Source organism: Typopeltis vanoorti, chromosome 10, assembly GCF_054136105.1.
Source record: "Typopeltis vanoorti isolate ZY-2024b chromosome 10, IOZ_Tvanoo_1.0, whole genome shotgun sequence".
NCBI classification, from domain to species: Eukaryota; Metazoa; Arthropoda; class Arachnida; order Uropygi; family Thelyphonidae; genus Typopeltis; species Typopeltis vanoorti.
The window spans coordinates 100,013,800-100,041,278 of record NC_143558.1 but is presented as its reverse complement, the minus strand read 5'-3'; the positions used below and the strand labels follow the sequence as shown (position 1 = coordinate 100,041,278).

The 27,479-nt window shown below is 33.3% G+C and overlaps 1 protein-coding gene across 1 annotated transcript in view; it reads right to left on the bottom strand.

The window, feature by feature from the left end:
- l(2)dtl (WD40 domain-containing protein denticleless) overlaps positions 1 to 27,479 on the bottom strand; it is a 185,604-nt gene that overhangs the window by 59,433 nt on the left and 98,692 nt on the right. Inside the window, exons 10-11 of the mRNA XM_090399361.1 lie at positions 18,667 to 18,771; positions 4,542 to 4,654 (exon numbers count right to left, since the gene is read on the bottom strand). Coding sequence (XP_090255487.1) covers positions 4,542 to 4,654; positions 18,667 to 18,771 — 218 coding nt within the window. The remainder of the gene's footprint in view (positions 1 to 4,541; positions 4,655 to 18,666; positions 18,772 to 27,479) is intronic.

Here is a 27,479-nt window from a genome sequence, read left to right as displayed (position 1 = left end):
AAAAAAATAAAAAATAAAAAATTTGAATTATTTAATATTCACTGTTCATGCTGGTTATTTTACATGGAAAATAATAATAAAAAGAAAATAATCATATGAAACTAAAAAAAAATTAAAAGAGACTGTAATAAATTCCCCTACTTGCTTTTGCAATAATCTACAATAGTGAACAAATTGATCCGACCACTCACATTTTAAAGAAAAATTTTAATTTTCAAGAAAATAAGTACAAAAATTAAACTCCAACTTTACTCAATCATTTATATGTACTCCACTATTCCTAATAAGTTCATTAATTTGCTTTGGCATGGAATCTACCGATGTAGAACATATTTTTCTTATTTCTGCATCTCAAAACCATACTTTTAAATGGACTGTATTAAGTTATCTTTTATATCACAATTTAATTTTCCAAGTCTCTTTTTCACTATGCCCACAAATTTTCTATGGGTTAATGTCAGGAGAGTTGGATGTTGTGATTTTTGAGGAATTCTTTCACTTTTTTTGAAGTGTGGCATGAAGCGAGATACTGTTAGAAGATGAATTCTTTATCTTTCTGGATATGTAGGACCACTCTTTTCTCCAATATTTTTATGTATTGGTCACTTTTCATCATACCATCAACAGACACAAGTGATCCAGGACTGTTATATGTAAAACAATCCCAGAACATCTTTTTAGCTGGGTGTTTAAAGAGCTTATTGAAGGTGGGCAGGAGAACTATTCTCAGCCAATGATTTACAAACAAAGGATACTTGCTCTCCTTGGACAAAGAAATGGCTCTCATCTGAGAATGACCTTCTACCACTTCTCAACAGTCCAATCTTTATACACTTTTCCCCACTGGAGCCTCTTTTTCTGCATAGCTTTCATCAACAGTTGTTTCTTTTTTTGCTGTGGGCAGTCATTCTTCCCTAATTCCAACAATCTTTGATGGACTGTCATGTCAGAAACATTAATCCCACAGCTGCCAAGTCTCTATTTAAGTCTACAACAGGCAATTTTGGATTAATTTTGCTTTTCTTAACTAATATACAATCTTGAGTAAGTAGTTTTTCTTTTTTGCCCACATTTTCCTTGTCAGGAGAGAAGGTACCTGTCTCCCTAAACCTCTTTAAAATTGCATTAACAGTACCCAAAACCAACACCACACACTCATTGACAATATGTCGTTGAGTCAAGGATGCGTACTGAGAAAGTACATATTTTCTTTCTTGGAAAATGTATCCATTTTATAGCTACACAAAATGAATAAAACACTATGAATGTCAACCTGTTCTTAAAAATGCACAACACTATTAATAAACATCGCAGAGTCAATTAAAATACGCAGAACTAAACTAAACTCAGTAAACTAAAACCAAAACCAAAAATAGTAAACCCAAAGTGAAACTATTGTGAACTGAAACCAAAAATCAAAAATCTGACAAAAATTCGACTTGTTCAGAGTAATTTGTTTGCTACTGTATATGGATCACTTAAAGTAAAAATGCCCTCAAATATAGCTATGCTCAAATCTTTAGTCTACTTTGTTATGATGATGATGTGTTTATTATTTGCCCATATGGCTTAAACAAAGTAAATACATTTTTAGTATGTAAACAGCCAGATCCTAAAACACACTCCATTAAAGAAAAAAATAAATAACTGTCTATTCTTTCTAGACACAATACACATACATAAATAGTCACACCATCACACTGGCCATGAATGCTGTATCCTTCAAACACTAACACACAGGGCAAGAGTTATATATGCCCCAATGAACTCAATTATCAATACTATTTCAGTCCATGGCTATAATACCTGCAAAATACATAAAATATTGCATAGAGCAAATAGGTAAAAAAATAGAGAGATAAAATCTTGTTTCTCGACATACAAGAATCATAACAAAAATATCACCACTTCCTTTATTTGGGATACATCTAAAAAAAAAGTGCTAAATAAATATTATTTACAAACCACTTTTAAACCACATATCAAACTAGTAGCTTTTATCTACTCCCCTAAGGATAAACTCCACTCTAATCTATAAGTGTATAAAATGTCCTATGCCTGCAATCATAGACTAACATGGATAGACAGGAAGATGGCAACATAATACATATCTTAACATCATCATGGCAAGGCAGGAATGGCCATTTTCAGTCCACATTCAGATCAACAGCAAAATATGATATGGTGGTAGTTCTTTCATCCATTACAATTTGAACTATTTCCATAATTACTTGATTCTGAATGATTTATGTTCTGTGAGAAATATTCTTAATGTTCTTTAATGACCGCAGGATACTTGTTTGCAATCAGCAAAACATAAGTAACTTAATTAAGGATAATATTTATTTTGTTTTTCTGATGTTGTAAATCAATAAACAAATAACTAAAAACTGGCCTGGTTGGCCAAGTGATTAGTGTATCCACTGTCCAGCCAAAAGGCTGCAGGTTCGAATCCTGCCATGAGCATGGATGTTTGTGATTGTCAGTGAAAATAAATACTAGTGTTGGTAGGCAGTAGAATGGCGGTGGTGTAGATGATGGTAGTTGTGGTTCGTTGTAGTTGGAGACAGAGAGTTGTACAGTAGGTGCCATCCCTCGACGAGTCTTTGGACTCCCTGGAGGTGACAAGTAATAATAATAACATTCTAAACGTGGTCAAATTCTACAGACATAGTGTTGAACACTAAATTGAACTGAAATTTGGTAGTTGTGTCCTGCTGAATATCTCTGGCAAATAAAACCTGAAAATCAATTCAGGATTTCAACTCAAAACAGGAGTTACAACAGACTGAACTTTGATCCTAATGAATCCTATAATAAGAATAGTCAGTGACTCCCTACAGTGCATAGCTTAGAGTTATTGCCAAAATTATTGATGCATTCTGTTTGTTATTCATGTTTAATAGTTTTGAGTGCAATTACAGCTGAAGCAAACAAGGCCATGATGCCAATATGATATGTCTGTTAAATGCATATATGCTATAGTCAGTGATTTGTCCATTTTGCAAGATGAGAATTCCTGAAAACTCCTTATAATGCACCACAAAGGTATTCTGTTTCATATATACAAAGTGATACAATTAGAGATCATATGCTGTCTGAAAGACATAATCCAAAATATCTGTGGATGCGAAAAAAAATTTTTTTGTTGTGACCTCCTCTAAGAGGTACAGAGAAGAAACTAAATATCTGTCACAATGAATGGATCATTGTCCAATCTAACTATTCTTTGTTGAACAACCTGGGATTTTTAAGATGTTTTATGGCACCACCCCAAAGGTAAGAGGAGCATATTCCATGGCTGATGAGTACAACATTTATCAAAAGTAAAAATTGTTTAGGTGAGAAATTTAGGCTTTATTTCCTACTCTGCCTGAAGTAGAGGATAAAAACTCAACTTTCGAATAGTGAGGTGCCTATATATTTTTGAATATGTTTTTTCCAGGAGAAGATCAAAGGCATACTTACAGAACTGAAGATATTTAAATGGGCTATTCTCATTTTAAATATATGACATAAATAACAGCAAGGAGAGAAAAGCATATTACAAAATTTAACACTATGTTTTTAAAACACATGCCTAAGTGCTTTAAAAGCTCAGAGCACTGCTACACTATTTCTGGTTTACATTAAAATTTTCTAAAAGAGCTAAGAAGACTATTATTTATGCATTATCAAAGCATGAAATGGTTCTCTTCTTTAGTTTTTAATCTTGATGCATAAGAGCAGTAACTAATTTGCCTATGAATAATTACAGGAGCTATATATGACGTGTCATACAATAATTATTTTCCTGGACAGCTTGTGTAATCATAGTTGTTTTAACATGGAAGAAATTTATTCACTAGATAAGCTTTATTGGAAGATTATTTTTGATTGACATGTGCCAACAAGAGTTTTACTGCATTATGGAAGTTCCTTAAAAAATTCAATATGGATCTCTACCAAAGATTCTACTGGATTTTAAGAGGAAGCATGACCTATGGGAGAGATTTTATATGTTCCACTGCAAGGCTCAATTTCTCTGAAAGGTACTTACAGTGAGTGGCCATGCTACACTGCTGGTCACTATTTGGTTCAGGAAATTGCTACTAGTTTCAGCAAATGCTAGTATGTATTATCATTGACAAGTCTCATATGTTAATGCAGTCTCAGATCTGAGGAGATGCAAAAATTGTCCAAAAAAAAAATTCTGATACAGATTGAGAGTTGTTGGAATAGCCTTTATGCAGTCTAGATGTCCCTCTCTCTCTCTCTCTCTCTCTCAGTGTAGCTGTCAAAGTTTTCACTCCCATAGGAGAGCATTTCCAGTCACACAATAAAGTGTAGCAGATGATGATGGACATCTGATTTAACCTGAAGTCTAAGAAATTCTTTTAGCAAGGATCACTGCATGCTAAATCAACTGGATATTTTAATATTCATGGTGACTTGGCATGAATGGATACAATATAGCTGCAGTAAATGCCTTAGGTAGGATGCAATGAAATCACCTTATGTAATTAAATATAAGCAATAATACAAAAAAAACAATTTTGTACCTTCCAAATGTATGCCTTTTCATCACTTGATCCACTTGATAAATACTGGGAATCTCCACTTAACGATATCTTCACAAAATAAGTCGATGATCGGTGGCCATAATACGTCTTCACTAAAATAAATATTGGAAACAAAAATGAATTCAGTTCACAAAGCATAACAAAATTTTTCTGGTTTTTAAAGAATTACAGTAAATTCTCACTACAGCCATCTTGTAGGGAGCAAAGAAAAAGTTTATAATATGAGAGGTTTGCTACAGTGAATTTCCTTTAGTTTGTTAAAATGGTGTTAGCAATGGTGAGAGGTGACTACATAACCATAAAATATTATAAACAGTGAGCATTTCATCCTCCACTACACTCACTTTTTCAATCCCCTCATTACTTTCTGTCTAACCTAACGTTTCTCTATTTGTTCTCCAGTCATATTATCCACACAATTTATACTATTATAAATTTTCAAACTAATAATAATGACACATACATGATGGATTTCTGTTCATGACATGGATTTGTCATCACTAATATCATGTTCCAACATAGAGTTGGGCAAAAATTTACATGGAGAAAAGATACAACGAATAAGAAAAGTCTCACTGTCTGTCTGTCTATATTACTATAGATAATGATATTGTAAAAATAATCATAATTAAAAATTCTGAATATTTTTGTGTATTGTTTATGTTAGAACGTTTATTAGCTTTGGTTTCATAACATGCATTGTCGGCACTTGTGATGTGCCCATTATTGAAATTATTTTGTCAAAGTGATATGTAAAGCATTTAAAAAGTTTATGTACTTACTGGATTTGAATAGATGTATTACTTTAAAAAATTATGCCAAAGACTCCTATTATTTTTAAATAAAATTTATACAACTGGTAACCCCCCAATAGAATGAAAAAAAAGCAATTGTGATTGCTATCTTTAAAAAAGGTAATAGAGATGACCCTAAAAACTATAGAGGTATAAGCATACTAAATTCCTGTTACAAAATATATAGCAGAATTTTAAATAGCAAACTAATGAAATATTCCAAAAAGTTTATTTTAGAAGTACAGAATGGGTTTAGAAAAGGACAATCATGTATAGAATATGACTAAAATTAATAATAGAAAAAAAAGAGAATACAATTTAGAAACACATATTGCATTTATTGACTTTGAAAAAGCACTTGACAAAGTTAAAAGCGTTTTATTTAACATATTAAATGAAAGATAAATACCAAATAATATCCTAAAAGTTATCATAAGTATATATGAAAATAATCAAATACAAATAAGATTAAATCATGAGCTATCATTTACGAGAGAGATAAACCAAGGGGTCCAACAGGGATGTCCCCTTCAGCAACTCTTTTTAATATTTACCTAAATGAAATAATAATAAAATGGAATAAAAATTTCCATCAAGGTATTAAACTTTCTCCTACTGTGAATTAAAACACTCTCCTTTTTGACGACGACCAAATAATAATAACAAATTCCGAAGATAACTTACAGAAAGCTATTTTAGATCTAAATGATATAGCCAAAGATTATGGTATGATAATATCAACAGAAAAATCAAAAACTATGGCCTTTAAAGGACAAGATCCAGCAAGCACTAAGATAATAATAGATAACAAGATCTTAGAACAGGTGAATTCATTTAACTACCTAGAATGTATGATCACATATGAAAATGAAAAAGATATAAACGTAAAAATTGTAAAATATTTAAAAATAACAGGTGTAATTAACTCTATATTTAAACCAAACCTAGTTCAAAAACAAACCAGACTAAAAGTATACAGTACATTAGCCCTACCAGTCTTACTGTATGGAAGCGACATCTGGACAATAAAACAAAAAGACAAACAAAGATTAATAACAGCAGAAATGAAGTTTATGAGAAAAACTGCAAAGTATACTCTATTTGTTCACAAAAGAAACAAAGAAATTATGAAAGAATTAAACCAAGAATCAGTAATAGAAAAAATTAAAAAATATAAACATTAATGGATGGAACATGTTCAAAGAATGAAAATAAAAAGATTACCAAAACAAGCCTTAAAGTACAAGCCATTAGGAAAAAGAAAACCAGGATGTCCTCTTAAATGACAACTTCTAAGGCCGGAACAGGCAACGCAAGTCCTGAATCCTTGATATGCATGATGATGACTTGAAAAAATTTTATTGTAGTTTTAAATATTAAGTGTGCGTTTTATGAAGACATTCTCTTGTCACTAATGTAATCTACGTGTGTCAGCCATTATATTTAGTTTCTTGCTTGCCAGTTTCATGGAGTGCGCATGCTCGCTGAGAAGTTTGATGTGTGATTGACAGCTGACAAGGAGAATGTTCGGTATCAGAGTAACGGGTGTAAACAAGAGAGCGTTTGGAGGAAAATTAATAGTATATTCCGAAAAAGGAATTGTGGAACTATAAAGTTTCAAAGTGGAATAAGTATTGATAAATAAAAGAAAATATTGCTATAATGTTTTAAAAGGAATATTCGAGGAAACACTAATTGAAAGAATTAGTAGTAGATTCCGAAAAGGGAATCATAGAACTGTGAATTTTTTTACAGTGGAAGAGAGTTAAGACTGTCAATAAGCATTAATGAATAAAAGAAGAAATTGCCATTTACGTTCTAAAGGAATGTTCGAGGAAACGTTGATTAGGAAGTTTCATCTGTATTAAGGACGCCGGATCTAACTATTATTTCTACTGGAAAGGTGACAGAATTGAGTCAGGAAGAATTAATGCGTGCTACTTAAGTGATGAGAAAGGATCCTATGAAAAAATAAAGTCATATATCTTCGGAAAAGGGCCTTGACAGAGAGAGAGAGAAACTGGCTATAAACATTTTATCATTGTGAAAACAAAGTGTTTAGTCTAGTGTTAAGTGTAAAGTTATTTTTAAAAGGCCTTGGATCAAATTAATTCTGTAGTTAGTTATAGTTATGTAATGTTGTTTTAAGTGTATATATATATTGTTTTTGTTTTATTAAATGTGTTTATTTTGTATTTTAGTCTTGAGTCAGTGATTTTTTGGATTCTGAAAGAAATATTAAAAAAGAGGTCATTGCACCGATTGGAGTGAACCCTTGTGCTAGGTACACTCGGAAATAAAAAAAATAATTGTTGAACAGAGATCATCTCTCTATAAACAGGATTAAATTAAATATAATAATCATCTAATATTAACAATATCATCACACTGGTTTTCAATACACAACAGCATACAGAGGATTTGAAATAGTAAGTGATCACCATTTAGTTTTGAATGGGATAAAATCATACTGAAAAGAAAAGTGCATAAAAACATTTTAAAACTAATAGAGTCAAGTTGCTTTCACAGGTGACTCAAATATACAAGTATTATTCAAGAATAAAGAAAGGGTTTAAAAACAAGAATCAAACGCTGGGCACTCATCGGAAAACTTTAAAGAAAACAAACATTGATTCAGCTAAGGAGCATGTGATGAAATGTTTGCAAGGATAGGAAAATCAGATTTTCATGGTGGACCCAGAAGTTACCATGTGCTCTGAAAGAATACAGAAAAAAAAAAATGTATGCAAGTCAAAAATAGCTAAACACCATCTTCTTACATTTTTTTGGGAAGACTGGTAAAAATACAGAAGATAAGTATCAAGAAAGTGGCAATATGTTCAGGAGGCAATTGAAAAAAGCTTAAACATGGAGGAATGAGTACAAAAAGTACTATAAAAGGAATCACAGATGATAGATGTGACATGAAAACTGAAACTAAAGATATTTTGCATGTTTGAATAATTAATTTTGAAAGAATGTTAAATGAAACAAGAAGTGACAGAACAGTCAGAATCAGATTTTCACTTTATGAAAAATAGTTGAGAAATCACAGGAATATAACAAGGATCTGTATTTAGGTCTTGCAGATCTGGAAAAGATATGACATGGTGCAAGAGAAAAAAAAATTTCAAAAACACTACAATTTTATGGTGTAAGCAGGATATAGTATCCAGCAATACACAGTCTATATTTAAGCTATTAAGTCAGAAGTTAGAATTGAAGTGGGTATAGGAAGTTGATTTGAAGTAAACTCAAGTGTGAGCCAGGGTATACACTATCTCCACTATTATTCATTATTTACATGAATCACATTATGAAGAATAATTGCATTAAACTTGATAGCAAAATGGGAGATGTTAATTTCAGCTCCTTATTTTATGAAGATATCAAGAAATATTCCTCATAAAAAATCTTCTAACCAGTCTGACTGCCATTCTGCATTAAACTTTTAGTGAAACACCTGCCCAGTTTTTTAATATTGTCTATCCAGTTCATCCTATGTTGCTTCTTTTTCAAGTTGTAGGAATAAGTCCACTGAGAACTTGCATGAAAGGCCATTAGACCTACTGATATGACCAAACCAGATGTTATCTCTCTTAGACCTACTGGAAGAAATGACTCTTTGTCTCACTTCAGAATTTGAGATATTATTACCTAGACAAAGAAGACAAAATATGTGAGATCTTACTAAATAATAAATATAGGATGTTATTTTCAGGCAATAATGATCAAAAAAAGGAGTAGTGGCAGCATCAATACCAAACACGAAGATAAACTTCTTGATTGGAAGGCAGTTTCAAGTAGTTATGTGGGCAAACTTTAAAACAGGGAAACCGACAATGAAACATATTTGTACCTATAGTCCCACAGAAGGTTCTTCTAAAGAAAAACGAGGTATTTTTTGAATCATTATAACAGGCAGCTGACATTAAGAAATTCAAAAAAGTGGTCCTTGTTGGAAATCTGAACAGCAAACTAGGAAATGAATTCCAACAATCACAGGAACATTCAGGGAAAATTTCCAGGCTTTATCCCTCTATCCAGGCTTTCTGAACTATGTAGTGCAGCCACTATAAGACTTTTATACCACCATACTTCAGCATTTCTGGTCGAATATCATCTACTCCTACTGCCTTCCCACATTTCAAGCTTTTTCTGCTTCAAGTATGGATATGTATTCCTGACCGTATGCCTGTTGAGTGTTTTTTACCACTGTGCTATCACTGCTTGTCCCATTTAGCAATTTTTCGAAGTAATTACTCCATACTTCAAGGATATCTTTTTCTCCCATTTTCATGTCACCATTATCATCTCTAACTTCTTTAACGGCAATCTTTCCTCCATTTCTAAGGTGCTTCAAAAACCTCCAGAATATCTTACCACCTTCTTGATATTTATTTTCTATGTTCTTGCCAAAGTCCTCCCATAACTTTTGTTTAGCACAGTGTTTCGCTCTCTTACATTTGTCTCTGTATTCTCTAAGAGTAAAAGAAGACTTATTTGTCTGGAACTTTTGATATGCTTTCTTCTTTTCCTTCACTGCCTCTTTCACTTTCTGTGTCCACCAGGGAGTTCTGATTTTTCTATCCTTGCAGACTACTTCACCACATGCCTCTCTGGCTGAATCAATCAGGTTTATCTTCAAGGCTTGCCACTGAATCTCCAAGGTTTGGTTCCTGTTCTCAAACTCTTTCATTTTTTCTTCAATAATCTTTATGTATTTTAGTCTACAGTTCACATCTGAGAGCTACTTGACTTTTAATCGCTTTAAAACTTTCTTACATGTTATTCTTTTCAATATGAAATTAAATTTTATCCTGCTCAAGACTAAATGGTAATCACTTCCAATTTCAAATCCTCTGTACACTTTGGTGTCCTGCACCAGTGGGAAAACATCACTATCAACAACAATAACATAGTCAATGAGACTTTTCTTATTCCTTGCCTCTTCTCTCCCTGTGAATTTGTGCACATTTTTATGTTGGAACGTTGTGTTAGTAATGACCAGTCCATGTCCTGAGCAGAAATCCAACAGGTGTTTGCCATTATTATTAGCTTTGCTCTTTTCTCCAAATTTTCCCAAAATATTTTTTATGTCTCACAATCATTTCCTACTCTGCTATTTAGATCCCCAACAAGGATCAACTTTTCCTTTTTCATTGTGTCAGTTGCTTTCTCTAAAGCCTCAAAAAATCCCTCCACTTCTACCTTAGTAAAACCTTCTGTGGGACCATAGTCACAAATAAGTCTCATTGTCCAATTCTCCATTCTGATATTTGCCCACATTACTCTACTTGAGACTGACTGCCATTCAAGAAGATTAGCCTCGTATTTTGTGTTGAATACTTGCTACTCCTTCTTTTCCTCGATTGTCATTTCCTGAATATAACATTTTGAATTTATTGCTCAGAAAGATCTCACCAGTTTTTGTCTTTTTTGTTTCAGTCACCCCTATTATGTTGATCTGGTACTTATCTAATTCCTCAGCTAGCTCCATTTCTTTGCCATTTAGGCTTCTTATGTTGATAGTACCGATCTTTAACTCTGGTGATGTTGAGTTGGGGTTTGTTTTCAGATTTGTTCCAGTAGCTGACTTTTCGCTGTTCGTCCTGGTTCTGTGGCAAAAACAATGGGGGGGGGGGGCCTTGTTTAACCAGGCGACGCCCCAGCCGGCATGAAATTTTGTCATGTCGTACCATCATTTTTTATTTTGGTTTAACCAATAAGAATACAATTTGGTCGGCTAAATCCCAAATTGCCCATGCTGGTCCCAAGCCCAAATAAAGGAGGAGGATTAGATGAAGGGCTAATCCTGTAAAAATTCCCTGATTATGGAAACTGAGAGCACAGGAAAACCAATATACCAAGTGTCAGGTGTGTTGGACTAGAAATGTTCCAAATTGGAAAGACACAGGAAGTTATAAAGGAAATGGGAAAGTATGGAATATAAATTTTAGCCATAAGTGAGTTAAAATGAACCAGCTTTGGAAGAATGAGAACTGTAGATGGAAATCAAATATTGTATTCAGGATCAGACGAAATTCATGAAAGAGGTGTGACACTTATATTTAGTGCAGAGACAAGTAAAAGCTTGATAAACTGGAAACCCATAAATGAGCAGATAATAAAGGCTAGATTCTAGATGTATTAAATTAACCATAATACAAGTATATGCACCAACAAATGAGAAGGATCTTGAAGAGAAGGAGAATTTTTATAATAAGTTACGAAAATGTATAGAACAAGTACTGAAACATGACATGGTTATTCTTATGGGTGACATGAATGCTAAAGTTGGTAAAAGAAAGAATGAAGATGAGAGAGAGAGCAGTAGGTAACAAAGTATGTGGTTCAAGAAATGAGAATGGTGACTTATTGGGGATATTTTGCAAAATGAATAATTTTGTGATAGGAGGAAATTATTAAATCAGAAAGACATACATAAAATGACTTGGTTATCAACAGATTGTAAATCCAAAATCCAAATTGATCATACAGCAATAAGGGTAATTTTAGGAGTTCATCCCTAGATGTTAAAGTAATGCAAGGAGCTGATGTAGGATCTGATCGTTACTTAGTAACAACCAAAATTAAATTAAAACTGCATGGGATTAAAAAAAAAACTTTTCTATTATGATAAAAAAGAGAGTTCTTATTTTGAAAATGAGAAACTAGAAGGTGAGAAAGTATATAGCCCAGAAGACATGACTGAAATGCAATGTCGAATCTTTAAAGGTACGTGTGGCATGACTTTAAACAATAAATTACTATAACCACAGTAATTAACTTTAATGAAATGAAAGTACATATATTTCGTACTGAAAATAACAGTACATCATCAGTGAGTAGAAACAAGCAAATCAAAAAATGGGAATACAAGGTACATACAACAGTCGGTGGTTTATCAATTAAAAACTGATGCTGTATGCTAGAAATTAATAAATAAGATAAGAACTCCCAAACTTTTCGGGAAGAGAGAGAGAGAGAGAATCATTCCGATTCGGATTTGACTGATGTGAAAGGGCTTCACAACTTTCTTTGAAAAGGCATTCATATTTAAACCTGCTTCTATGGAGAAGACGAGCTTCATCCCATTGGATACTGTGTTTAATGTCAATACTATGTTGTGCCAGACCACACTTTTGAGGTTTCATGTATTCAATATAATACTGATGTTCATTAATTTTTTTCCTCCATAGAATGGCCTGTCTGCCCAAAGTATATTGATTACATTCACAAGGTATCTGGTAAACACCAGCTAATGATAAATGCAATGGAAAAATTTTTAAATGATATATAATGAGGTTGCAAGAGACTGCTTAGGTGCTAAGAAGGGGAAAATGAACAATAATTGGTTATCAGACAAGAACTGGAGACTCAGAAGAAATGACAAAGTTAAAATGATGTTTCAAAGTGCTAAATCCCAGAAAGCTAAAGAAATTCATTTCTGCAATTATAGAGAGAAAGAAAAGCTCATTAAAAGATCTGCAAGAGATGATAAAAGGAATTATGTGGAACAAAAGGCTGCAAATTAAGGCATATTGAAAGACAGTATGAGATGACAAGGAAAATATACTCTGAAGAAAGAAAGCAAGTAAATGCTATAAAGATAAAGATGGCTTGCTGCTAACTGAAGAGGATAAGATTGTTAGAAAATTGAAAGCAGCGATGAGATTCTAAATGTACACAATATAACTGACATAATTAGAAGTTCAATAATGGAAGAACCTCCTGTAAGCATAAATTTAAACATTACATCAGAACCCATAACTAAAAATGAAATAATAATAATTATTATTATTATTACCTCAGACCTCCAGGGAGTCAAGGACTCATCGAGGGAGGAAGTAAATTACCCAACCCAGCTATCGTACCTTCCCTTAAATTCATTTATACTAGATGCACCCCCCCCCCAAGGGCAAATTATTCCATTCACTCACTGCTCTCTGAGAGAAAAACCTAGCTCTTACCCCTTTCTTGACTAAAAACAACCTTAACTTCCATGGATGCCCCTGTGTTCTCTCCCCACCTTCCATATAATGAAAAATTTCATCATTTGAAATGCTATAACACCCATTCAAAAGTTTATATACCTCTATCATATCACCCCTCTTTCTCCTATTAATCAGAGTTGTAATCTACATACTCGCAATCTGTCCTCATAATCTAAATCTCATAATCCGGATATAATCTTTATAACTCTTCTTTGCACCCTTTCCACAGCTTCTTTATCTCCTTGGAACCCGGGAGACAAAATCTGCACACAGTAATCCAAATGTGGTCTTATCAAAACCTTATAAAGAGGCAAAATTACTTCCTTATCCTTACATGTCAAGGTTCGCTTCAGCATAGAAATTATCTTCTGAGTTGTATTTGCAACTTTTGCTATGTGACCTTTGAACTTTAAATTCTTATCCACCTAGATCCCTTGCCTCTTCAGTTTCTTGTAGCATATATTAGCAGGGTTATGCATATGCCGCTGGATCTCTAATCATGCCAAAGTGCATAACTTTACACTTACTAACATTAAACTGACAGCCATTTTTGTTTGCCCAGATTTCCAGTCTATTCAAATCATTTTGTAATTGCTGATAGCATCCCTGATTGCCCTGCCTATCTTCGCATCATCAGTAAACAATTGCAAATCTGATGATAGACCCTGCTTGAAGTCATTAATGTATAGATTGAACAATAATGGCCCAAGGACCGAACCCTGAGGTACACCACTGGTTACCTTAAATCTGGCAGATTCACACCCACTGTATACCACTTTTTGATCTTTTTGATATGTCTGTTAACCATCCCCTGATCCAAGTCAATAAATTATGTTCCAATCCCATATTCTTCAGTTTACGCAACAGCCTATCATGTAGTATCCTATCAAATGCCTTAGAAAAATCCAACATTATCATAGTGTATGCATTTCCTTTATCCAACATGGCCGTAACATTGTTATAAAATATGAGCAAATTGCTAAAACATGACCTTCCTTTAGTAAACCCATGCTGTTCCCTGCAGAGTATAGAATGAATGTCTACCCATTTCTGTATGCGAGTTCTTACTAACTTCTCTAAAATCTTCACTACCACACCAGAAATACTAATAGGTCGGTAGTTAGACACATCAGTTTTTGCACCTCCCTTGTGCAATGGAACTATATTACATTCCTTCCATTCCTGTGGTATCATTCCTGAGCTGAGACTCAAGTTATACAAATGTGTGAAAGGCCTAGCCAATTCAGCTGAATATTCCTTTAACAAATGGGCAGATATTCCATCTGTCCCTGTTGACAAATTCTTATCCAGGTTATGCAAAAGCTCTTCAACCTCATTTTCATGAACCTCTAACTCTTCATCCAACATAGCAATAGTACTGTGCACCATACTACATACACCTGGTTGATATATCTTAGCAAAGTGAGCACTCATTAACTGAACAATCTCCTTAGCTTCCGACACTCGTATACCATCTGCATTCAATAAAGTTATTCTTCCACATTCACTCTTTCTTTTGCTTGCGGCATAATGATAAAATTCTTTTGGATTGCCTTTAGCTTGCATGGCCAATTTCTTTTCATACTCCGTTTTCGCTTTTCTCACAATACTCATTACTTTTCTGGCCTGAGCTTTATATATTTTATAACTCCTCTCACTCTTATCCTCACGACACTCTTTCCACATCATCTTCTTCTTGTGGATCTCTAGCTTAAGGCTGCACATCCATTTCATACCCAACCGATTTACTCTTCGAACAGTAGGGATACATTCAGATACTGCCTAATGAATATAATAGAAAAAATGAAAAGTGGAAAGGCTTCAAGCAATACTAATATTGCAATAGAAATGCTTAAGACAACTAAAAAAACTGCTGCTGATAAGCTGCAATTGTTCTTTAACAATGTGCTAGAGAGAACGAAAAGATAACTGAACAGTAGAAAGAAACAATAATAATTATAATCACTAAGAAAAGCAATCTCATTAGATGTAAGAATTAGAAGGGAATAAGCCTACTGTCAGTACCTGCAAAAATTTTCTGCAGAATATTGTAGGATTAAAAATGAAGGAGAGAAGATATTAAGCCATGAACAAGCTGGTTTTAGAACATGTGGGAGTACTGTACATCGCATTTTTACTTTAAGGAACATTTATTGAACAAAGCACTGAATTTAAAAGCCCATTATACATAAATTTTATACATTTTGTTAAAGCATTTAACAGTATTGACAGAGATACAGTATGGTTATTTATTAAAAGTTATGGAATTCCCAACAAACAACATCCGAATGGTTTGAGATAAGATTTGGTGTAAGCCAGGGTTGTGTAATGTCTGGATTATTGTTTAATACAGACACTGATTAGATTATGAGAAAAGTTATAAAATTTATAAAAAAAGAAAAACAAAATTTCGACCCACTGATATCTACTATCCTAAGTAGATGTAGTGATTTATGTTTGATTTCATCATCTTTGATATTTTTATTATTTCTATACTTATTTTCTTTTTTTATCATTCCTATCAATAGCTTTTCTTCCCCATATGACTTCTGCAAATTTGACAATTTCTTCAATCTACCAGCATTGGCCAGTGATGTGTTCATTTTACCTCTCACAGAATCTAATATAAGACTTCTTTTGTCTGTCACTGGTCTTATCTTTGAGTAATATGCTCAGCAAATTGCCACTTCATATGTTTGACTTTTTCAGTTATATCAGAGATTTCCTCATATCCAAGAAACCCAGGAGACCGGATACGAGCACAGTAATCCAGACGTGTGGATGTATCAAGGCCTTTATAAAGAGGAATTACTTGTTAATGTGTTCTTCAATAGTCAAATAATCATATAGGCTACCTTAGCAATATGTCCTTTAAACTTTAACTCTGTCTACCACCACTCCTAAATCTCTAGCTTGATCTATTTCCTGGAGTACAGTGCCATCAATGTGATACACAGCTTGTAATCTATTTATCCAAACATTTATCCCATAACTTTACATTTCTTTACATTAAACTAACACCCATTATCTTTTGCCCATACTGACAGCCTATTTAAATCACCCTTTTTAACTTTTTTTTATTACTCAAAGATAAGATCAGTGATGGACAAAAGAAAGTCTTATATTGGATTCTGTAGGAGGTAAAATGAATACCACATGGAACTTTGTTATTCAAATTAGAACAAATGGGATGGATATGATACTGGTCAAGTGGATAAAGGTGGCTGCTGGATAGATACAAAAAAAAAGTGATATATAGAGGGGCAGAATCGAGGTGAAAACAGGTGACTAGTGGTGTGCTGCAAGATTCAGTGCTGGGACTGTTTTAATTTGTTCAGAAATGATATAGGAAATAACCTGAAAGGGAATATTCAGTTGTATGCTGATGATTAGAAGCATCAGTTGGCTCAGGATTATTTTTTTACTTTTATTTGGTTTAAACATTTTATTAAATTTTTATTTCTTAATTTTTACATAATCTGGAAACTTCTGGTCTGGAGGCCAAAGGTCTTATACTAGGCAATGAAATCCATTTCCCACCTAAAGAAAATAAATATCCATGCCAATGGTGGCATTTGAGCCTGCAAGTTGTTGGGTGGTACATTGGCATCATTTCAGCATTTATCAAAGTGATGTCAAAGTCACATTGCAAAAGCAATTTTTGACAGATGCATTATATTAGTCATAAAATAAATAATCCATCCAAGAAAAGTTTTTTTTCTTCTCAAAATGCTATATTGAAGTAAAAGCAAATAATTTTTTTTCTTTATTTCTGAGTCTCTCAATCTACCCACTAACTGTACCTCTGCTAGTGATCAGTACATTGGCATTACATGTGGACCATGTCTTAGTAATTTAGTATCTTTTTATAATAGAGTAGCAGCAGAGTTGGATAAAGGCTACATGATGATTCTGCTTGATTTGCACACAGGGAAAACCACACGCAACTCTTATGCAAATTAGAACAAATAGGGATGGATATGATACTGGTCAAGTGGATAAGGGGTGACTGCTGGACAGATATCAAGAAGTGGTATTATGGAGGGAGCAGAATAGAGGAGAAAACAGGTGATCAGTGGTGCCGTGAAAGGTTTGGTGCTGGAACCATTGCTATTTAATTTGTCCATAAATGATATAGGAAATAACCTGCAGTTGTTTGCAGATGATACAAAATTAAGTAGAGTAATAGTTAATCAAGGTCATGTGGAGAGTTTGCAGATGATTTAAATAGGCTGTCAAGTATGGACAAAAGTTAATCGGTGTTGGTTTAATGTGGAGAAATGTAAAGTTATGCATTTTGGGATAAATAGATTACAAGCTGTGTATTACAATGATGGCACTGGACTCCAGGAAATAGACCATGCTAGAGATTTAGGAGTATAGTAGACAGAGGGTTGAAGTTTAAAGAATATATTGCTAAGGTAGCTCATATGATTATTTGACTATTGAAGAATACATTATCAAGTAGAGATAAGGAAGTTATTCCTCTTTATAAAGCCTTGATACATCCACATCTGGATTACTGTGTGCAAGTTTGGTCTCCTGGGTTTCTTGGGAATGAGGAAGTGGTGGAAAAGATTCAGAGGCGAGTGGTCCATGGAATGTTCCCGATGAAGATAGATTGAAGGTGTGTGAATTGCAGAAGTTGGTTGATAGAAGAAAAAAGAAGGGATATGATAGAAACATTTAAGTTACTTAAAGGGTTTTATAGGATCGATGCAGGGAAAATGTTTCAGCACTTGGCTGGAGGGGGCCAGAACAAATGGTCATTCCTGGAAGTTGAATAAAGGTGTGGTTAATAGGGGTGTGAGGACTAGATTTTTTGCTTGGAGAGTTGTGAATGAGTGGAATGGGTTGCCAGTCAGTTGTGAGTGCTTTATCTGTTAATGGGTTCAAGGAGAGATATGCTAGATTGTTTGGGTCTCTCATGATGAGTATTTGGACTTCATGGAGGTGCCCGTACAATAATAATGACCTGCATTCCTTTAAGTTCTGGTTAAGTGGATAATGATTCAAAATGAAGTATTAATTACCTGAAATTTAAAAAAAGATATTGGAATATTCCTGCAGTTCAACAAAAACAATGCTATTAAACACAAGGCTCTTCCATCTAATGTATAGACTTTACTTCTAGCATTCATCAATTAAGCTGGGACTTTCTAATGCAATTTATCTTTGTTTGTATTTATTTATTTTTTGGTTAAGAAATTAATTAAATTCATGTTACTTCATAATAAATGACAACTCTCAATCATTTCAAGGAGAAAACACTTATTTTATAAAAATCATATGATATAGAGTAAACAAACTTACATGGCTGTGGTGAGAAGTTTAAGCAGCTGTAGCAATAAATGACACTATCTGTACAATTTGCATATAATTGTCTACAGTTTTCATCCAAAATTAGACTTGTATATCCTATTTTAAAAATATAGGAATGCTCAGAGCAATTCAAAAAAAATTTCTTCATTAAAAATAAAAATATAAAACAAACTTTTTTATAGTTCTGAAAAAAAAATAATTAATTCTCTCGGCATAGTGTAACAATTATAAATGTCATGAAAAACAGAAATCAAAGTAGAAGTTCAATTCACATTTTTACATTGTTACATAACTTTTTATTATAACTTGAATTTTTGGTTATGCCTAATAACCAATGTCAATGTAACAGTGGTTATTAGATTATTAATTGCTACTTTGTTCTTTTAAAAAGAACAAAGTAGCAATTAAAAAGTGTACATTACAAATATGAAATGTTGCAAGCATGAGGAGAGTGCTCTATGTGTATATCAATTTAGTTGAAATGAAAAAATATAGCAATCCCTTGATTAACGCATCTTTGATTAGTGCATCATTTTTTTTTCTATATCCAAATGTAATTAATGCACCTCTAAAATTCAATTAGTGCATCTATATACATCTTAAAAATAAATGTTACAGATTTTAAAAATTTTCTATTTATACATTTTTTTTATGGCTAACTATTTTAAAAAATCACTCACAGGGATGAAATAATTTAGTTACCGATTTAAAACATTTTACAAAGTTATTTTTTAATGACATACTACACTGTTTCCATGCACACTATGTTCCAAATTTACTGTCTGCTAATTACATAGCATTTTGCCGATCATATCTCGTGCCTCCTTTGGAATCATTTTCCTTACTTTTTTATTTTAAAGTATTTTCCCAAACTTTAATCAAGAGTAAAAGAATTAGTGAGCAAAAAAAATGGAAGTGTGAAAAAGATTTGAAAAGCAATCTCACTGGAAGAAAAACTTGAAATAATAAAGAAAAATGAACAACGCAAGTCCAGAGCAAAGATAGGACAAGAGCACAAAATGGGTAAATCAACTATAACAGCAATTTTAAGCAAAGCTGCTGAATAGAAAGAGAAAGGTAAGGCTGCTTCAAGTTCATCATGCATGCAGAACACTTGAAATCAAAGTATTATAATGATTGAATTAGAGAGACTTCTTTCTACATGGATCAAAGACTGTAACCAAAAACAGATCCAGGTAAGTACCGACCTTATTAAATCAAAAGCATTGTCTCTTTGTAACCTTGAAAGAAAGGGCTATCAGTGATGGAAAAGAAGAATTCCACGCTAGTGCTGGATGGTTTGAGCGTTTCAAAAAGAGAAATAGCCTGCATAATATTCGAATCACTGACAAAGCTGCAAGTGCAGATAAGGTGGCAGCTGCAAATTATCCAGAGATTTTGAAGAAAACTGTGGAAGAAGGGGGGGGGGGTATTGTAACAACAAATATTTAATGTCGATGAACTGGCAATTTTTTTTAGAAGCAAAAGCTTTCCAAGTCTGGCCAAATCAGCCTGGTTATAAAGTCGCAAAGTCTAATGAAATTACTGCCGGCGATATGCAAGCCGTTTGGAAGCACATTCTTCCAATCGTGCAAAGGATTTTAGAGGCTTTTCAAATGAAATGGATAAGGTTTTGAGGAAATTGACAATGATAACGTCCAAGAGTTAATTAAATCTCATTCTGAACTGAGTGATTCCAACCTCCTAAATTTAGATGCACAGCAGTTCTGAAGAATATGAAGAAAATTTAGACACTGACAGTCAGCCAAAAGAGATTACACAGAAACAATGTGAAAATATTTTTTGTACATTCGAAGTTTTTAAGCAGTAATGCTTAGAGGCTGACCCAAATGATGAGAGAAGCAGTAAAATTTGCAGAGGAGTAGAAGAGGCAATAGGGCCATATCATCAGTTGTATGAAAACAAGAAACAGAATGCTCGCCAAACTACGTGAGCTCAGTTCTTTCTTAAGAAATAGAATAATAAATTTATATTCTGAATATGTTTTATTGTCTTTCAGCTTGGATAGTTTTCCTTTAACTTAGCCCTGAGACATACAATAATTCTTTTATAAAAAAAATTAAGGGTCAAAAAAGAAATTTGAGGAACAAATTATATTTTTTCCCATAGGTTGTTATATTTCATTAGTGCATTTTTGATTAATACGCCCATTTATTAAAGAACACATTAATCAAGAGATTGCTGTACTCAATTTGGGTAGTGGCATTTCACTACAATGGTAAGGTGTGTTTAGTGAAATCACTCACAAAAATTGTGAAATTGGAGGAAGTAATTCTTATTTCAGCTGATGAAGTTGAATCTTTTTCCAAATGTCTGGAAGTTATAGAATGATCTACAAGAACAAATTTGTTGGACTTGGATGGGAGGAAAAACTGTGTTTTGATGTCTTTCGACAACAGCATATAGTCTGCATATGGTTCTGATTTATACAAGAAATTAGTGCTTTTCACACACTGAAAAAGTGATTTGCTGGTATTTGGGGGGGGGGGGGGGGGGATTATTTTATTCATATTCATTTTTATAATTTTATTAAAAGAATGAATAGACATTCATTCTTTTAGTAAATCTACTGTTTTATCTAATTGCAAATTATTCTATATCATCGTTAGACCAACAAACTGCCATTATCACACTCAGAGTGTGCCAGTGTGCAAGTTTTTTCTGCATCCATGAAGATGCCTTGTGACCGAGGTGGATGACAATCAACGTCTAAGCATCCATACTAGATTAGTGATGCTACATCATTAAGTTTGCATTATTGCTTGTTTGATATGAACAATTTTATTCCACATTAATCAGTATAGCTACATCTAACTTTTTGGTCTTCTAAGGTAGTACGAGGGTGGTCTGAAAAGTTCTCGGCCTAACAATGAAAAAACTAATTTATAATTTCAAAATTATTTTTATTTTTCAACATAATCTCCCTTAAGACTAATACATTTATTCCAGCGATGCTCCAGCGCCATTTCTTGTCCCTGTAGTGGTTCTCAGTAAGATCTGCAAAAATACCCCTCTACAGCTCCAATCACCTCTTGATTTGAAGAAAAAACAAGAGGAAGTGTTTTAGTTTTGGGAAGAGACAGAAGTCAAAGGGAGCCAAATCTGGGGAATAGGGAGGATGTTCTAACAATTCACAGTGTAGCTCCCTTAATTTTCCCATTGCCAAAACACCTTTGTGGGCAGGTGCATTGTCCTGATGAAAGATGATTTTTTTCTTCTGCAAACCAGGTCTTTTCTCACAAATTTTTTTTGTCTAGTCTGGTTAAAAGATTGGAATAATATTCCCTGGTTATTGCTTTACCCTTTTCAAGATAATTAATAAACAAAATGTCTTTAGCATCCCAAAACACCACTGCCATGACCTTTCCTGCTGATGGAACTGACTTTCTCCTCTTTGATGCTGAACAACCAGCTTCTGTCCACTGTTTTGACTGTTGTTTGGATTCTGGTGCGTAATGGTGAATCCAAGTCTCTTCCAAGATGGACAAAATCAGTTTTATTCTTCTTAAAATGCTCCAAGCACTGTTCAGAGATTTTCATGCGAGTGCGTTTTTGATCTGCTGTGAGCAAGCATGGCGCCCATCTTATGCAAAGCTTTTTCAGACGCAATTCTTCATGCCAAATATATCCTACGTTCTTTTGAAATGCCTATAGTCTCAGCAATTTCACGCACTTTGACTCACCTATCATCCAATACCATATCGTGCACTTAATCAATGATTTCTGGTGTTGTTACACATTTTGGACATCCTTCATGTACAGCCACATTTAAGCTCAGCAGCCCATTTCTTAATTGTCGAAAATGAAAGAGAAGAGCGCCCATAAACTTTTATGAACTTCGAGTGAATTTCTTTTGGTGTTAAATCTTCTTTTACAAAGAATTTTATAACTGCATGATACTCAAATTTACCCATTTCAAGGGATACAGACAACACTTTTGCTTCAGACAGCTGTATAAAACAAACTACTTGATAGAATGACTTGCAATTTCATGTGGATGCTTATGATGTACCAACTTAGAAAAAAAAATCTTGCCGATAGTGTTGCCATCTATGGTTGAGGCCGAGAATTTTCATACCACCTCGTACTAACTACAATCCATCAAGACTGATCATCTTCTGAATCTTTTTCCTGCCAACCTGGCATGAAACACTTCCTCTGTAGCCTTTCCTATTCTGCTTAAGTGAACATACCACCATTTTAGATTACTTCAAACACTATGAGATTGTCAAATTGAATACTAACAACATGAAGTTTCTTTCTCATATCGTCATTGATGTCATCTGTTTACTCCTCTAACTTTTTCAGAACTATCAGGTGTGTGGCTTCTAGTTATTGATCAACTGTTTTATTTCTGCCTGAACTGTCAGATCCATAAGTTAAAATTGGTTTGAGCACTGGCATAGATATATATATATGTTACTTTGGGTTTTTGGATAATTTCTCTTTTATTCCATATACATTTATTCAAGTGGCTTTCCACCATATCAGATTATTCTGTTTATTATCTATTTCCAAATTTAATTTGCTATCTTCACTTAAAAATTGCCTAAATAGCTGCAATACTTTTCTACAGGCATTGGAAATGAAGTTTATATTTTCCATATTCCTGTTAACTTTCACACCAAATTTGTTACAGCAGTTGTTTAGTTCAAAAGTCCTAATGATCTGTACTGGATTTGTTTAGAAATATGACATCATTTCCATAAACTAAAGAGATGAGTTGAATATCTCCAATTTGAATGTTAATGCCACTTTTCTTCATGACGTGATACAGGCAGATGACAAATAACAGTAGAGATGGCATGCACCCTTCTCTTACACTTGTTCTTATATCATGCCATCTCTGCTTTGTATAATGTCCCATTTATACCACATAACTGTAGCATTTTGAACAGCTTTTCTTCTGGAATCGTATCATGTATTTTATATTATATATGTAAAACTTACCTGTAATAAAAACTTAATTATGCAGTTATGTGATGGAAGGAGAATGATATGGTTTATAAAATATAATAAATGGATTAGCCTGCAGTATAAAACGAGTGGATACCTTTTATTTAATAATTAATGATATCTCGGTTATGTGACTTAGTAGTTAAGATATTGTTTTAAAGAAATGGATGTTTAAGACTAGAAAGCTTAATATCATTTATAAAATGGTATAAATTCTATATTAGCAGCTCACTGAAATACTATTTTCTACAGTGCAAGCTGAAATCATTCTAAGTAATGAATAATTTCTAAGATTATAATTTTATCAAAAAAAAAAAGAAAAAAAGCATGTAACACACAGTACCATGCTTCAAAATATTTATATCACAACAAAAATTAAATGAAAAGACTAAGCTGATATTAAATGATATCTGATATAATAGTTATTTTTATAAATATTATGTAACATTCAAAAAAAAAGTAATATTACAAACTCTAAATAAATATTAAAGACTAGACATTGTCACATAATAATAACACATTTTTTCTTAATGTTTCTAGCAAAACTTAATGCTGCTATAAAACACTCTAAAAATAAGGTAATATATTGATTTGTTCCTAAAAACAGGATGCTCCATACAAGTACTTCCACAGATTGTGAATAAAACAATTCTCATAAGAGTATGAAAATTAGCAATGGAGTGGAGTGGATAAAAGAAACTTGCTAAACAGATGCAAGTAAAGAAATGGGATCACAATAACAGCATCATGGTATGATGAACATAAGCATATCTTAATAACACATTTAATATCAATTTAATGTCAAAAGTGAAAATAAAAGTTAAAATATAAGAATAGCAGGTGGAAAGAAAATTCAGTGTTACAAAGTAATAGCAAGAAATAGTTGATGGAAGTTTTTTCACTTGGCTATGCTACCAATTATATATTTGGTTTAATCCTTTATCCAAGTGTAAGCAAACCATCAACTATCTCTTTATACCTCTATACCTTTTAGCAACTGGTATGTGGTGATATGACTTCTGCATTACTTCCACCTTAGTATCACCGCCTCTGGGTCTGGCTCCCACAGATGAGACCTCAATAAAGGTTGAAACCGATCTGGGTAATGACCCTTTCCATAATGCATAGCATTATACATACCCACAAGGACACGTGCTTTCCATTATGGGATACTAAGGCAAGTGATCAGAACTTATACCACCTTTAACACGAGTTGCCCCAGTCCTGAAAATACTTCAGGTACAAACTTTGTTTGCTTACACTTGGATAAAGGATTAAACCAAATATATAATATCAAGAAAACTCAAGATTGCAAGTAATGCACTTCAAGTATGACATCTAGATTCATGAAATTAAAAAAACTGGGGGGGAGGGTGCAGAAACAGAAGGTAAATTAACAGACAGAAGAAAAAGCAGCAATATAAAAAAGTGATTACAGGAAACACTAAAAAAGATTATAAAAGTACCCTAATGTGTTAGCAAAACAGGAAACTAGTTAAGAAATACAGTTAAACTCTAAATATAGCAAATATCATTACACCAGACTACTACAATAAAGTCTTAAACAAATTCTCAAAGGTAAACTATTTCTGTATACCCCATAAGTATGCTATACTGAGAGTAGACAGTATTTCTTTAGCTAAATGAAGGAGAAAAATTCATTCTTAGAAAAGCAAGATTTCGGTAAAAGATAAAAATCAAAACTACCATGGATCTAATAAAGAGAATGCAAGACCCTCTCTTTTTTTCCCCTTTCTCTCTGAAAGAGAGAAAAAAAGGTACTTGACAAGAGAAAGGGGGAGCAAGTACAAGATACAAGAAATTTTAGTTTATTAGAACAGAAGTGTTAATCTGATGAATAAGCAATAATACCATATTTACTCAAATATAACTCACCCCACATATATCTCGCACCCCTAATTAATATTATGAAAAAAGAAATTAAAAAGTTTTGCATATACCTCGCAATGAAAAAAGTTTAAAACTTTAAGAAATAGATAGATAGTGAATGTTGTATGGCAGTTTCAGATATTTTGGAATTTGGTTGAAGAGAATAAACATTTCAACTCAACAATCGTCAGCGTGCCTTTGTCAATGAGTCACGCGACCTTTTGTTAATACCGTACCAATCATATGCATCTTCATATCTGCAATATTTCTTCTGGCCTACCATTGTTGTCAATTTTGAGCTGCTTTCACTTCTTATTAGTCATTCATGAAGGATTGTTCATAATGTATCTCAAGTCTTGTAAAATACTGTTAATTATTTGAGTAAATATGGTCTCTCAATTACCCAAGCCACAGCAGGAAAGCAATCTGCTGGTTGAATAACTGAAGAGGTAGATTAACTGAATGTAGAATTTCATGGTGCTGTACTGGAAGTCAGTTGACACATTAGTACATTTAAGGATTGGTTACAGAATGTTTGTTCATTTGAAGGCAGGATAACTGAGATATCACTGTATTGTGATGCTTCACTCACTGGAAACTGAAAGATGTAATAAAGCATCAAGGTATTAACACGAATTGATTCAAAGTTTATCTTCTATCATTAATAATTTTTGTAATTGATAAGTAATTAATAATCATTAATATACTAAGTGTGATAATATACTGGCTAAATTGAAAAAAGCTCAAGAGTAAAATTGACAGGCAAATATGAAAGAGAAGAAAGGTGTGCAACAACTTAAATACTGCAGGAGATTTATGAAATAGTTTGGAAATGTGATATGAATGAGCTGAGCAAGAGAGAGGAATTAATAAAAGCTTGCTGTGATTAATGGAGAGGATTTTGGCAACAACTGGTAATGGAAAAATAAATTCCAGAGGGCACAAAGTATTAAGCTGATCTGCAATTTCTATTATTATTTATAAAACATAAGAACAATATTAATTCCCATCACCATCCAAGATCAGACTTTCTTGGGTTCATTTTCACATCAAGTTTATCATCATCTTCTTCAAATTCCTGACATGTACCCTCAAGAGGTGTACAGGATATGATAGTACTACATGAAAAATTTACATCATTACTAACTTCCTATCTACAATTTTCCTCCAAATCAGTCTGTTACTTGTCAAGACTCCAACATTATCAGATCTAATATTTCTATCGTTTAAGGCACTTTGTACCGTATCAATCCACCTATATCTTGGTCTCCCTCTGGGTTGTTTTCCTACCAACCTGGCAGAGAACACTTGTTTTGCTAATCTTTCCTCGCCAATTCTGTTTAAGTGACCATATTACCTGAGATTAGCTTTGCTAACGCATTCCTGGATGCTGACAATGTCAAGTTCTTTCCTAATATCCTCATTTTTAATACGATATTGCCATTGATGCCATCTGTTCACGCCTCTAATCTTTCTTAGGACTCTCATATCTGTGGTATCTAGTCTTTGGTCAATTGTTTTACTTCTGACCTAGCTCTCAGATCCATAAGTTAAAATTGGTTTGAACACTGTCTTGTATACAGCTAATTTAGTGTTCCAACTAATTTCTCACTTATTCCATATGAATTTATTCAATTGACTGCCTACCATACCAGCTTTGTTGATTCTGCTGTCTATTTCCATATTTAATTTACCATCTTCACTAAAAATCGTGCATAAGTACCTGAAATGTTTCACTTGTTCCACAGGTTCCCATTTCACAACACAGTAGACATTTTCAACAATTCTACCTATTTTCATTGTCTTAGCCTTTTTAATGCTGACCTCCATACCATATCTATTACAACAGTTATTCAATTTAGTCAGAGAATCTTGCAAACTTGTAGCGGATTTATTTAGAAGTATAACATCGTCTGCATAAAGCAAAGAGCTGACAT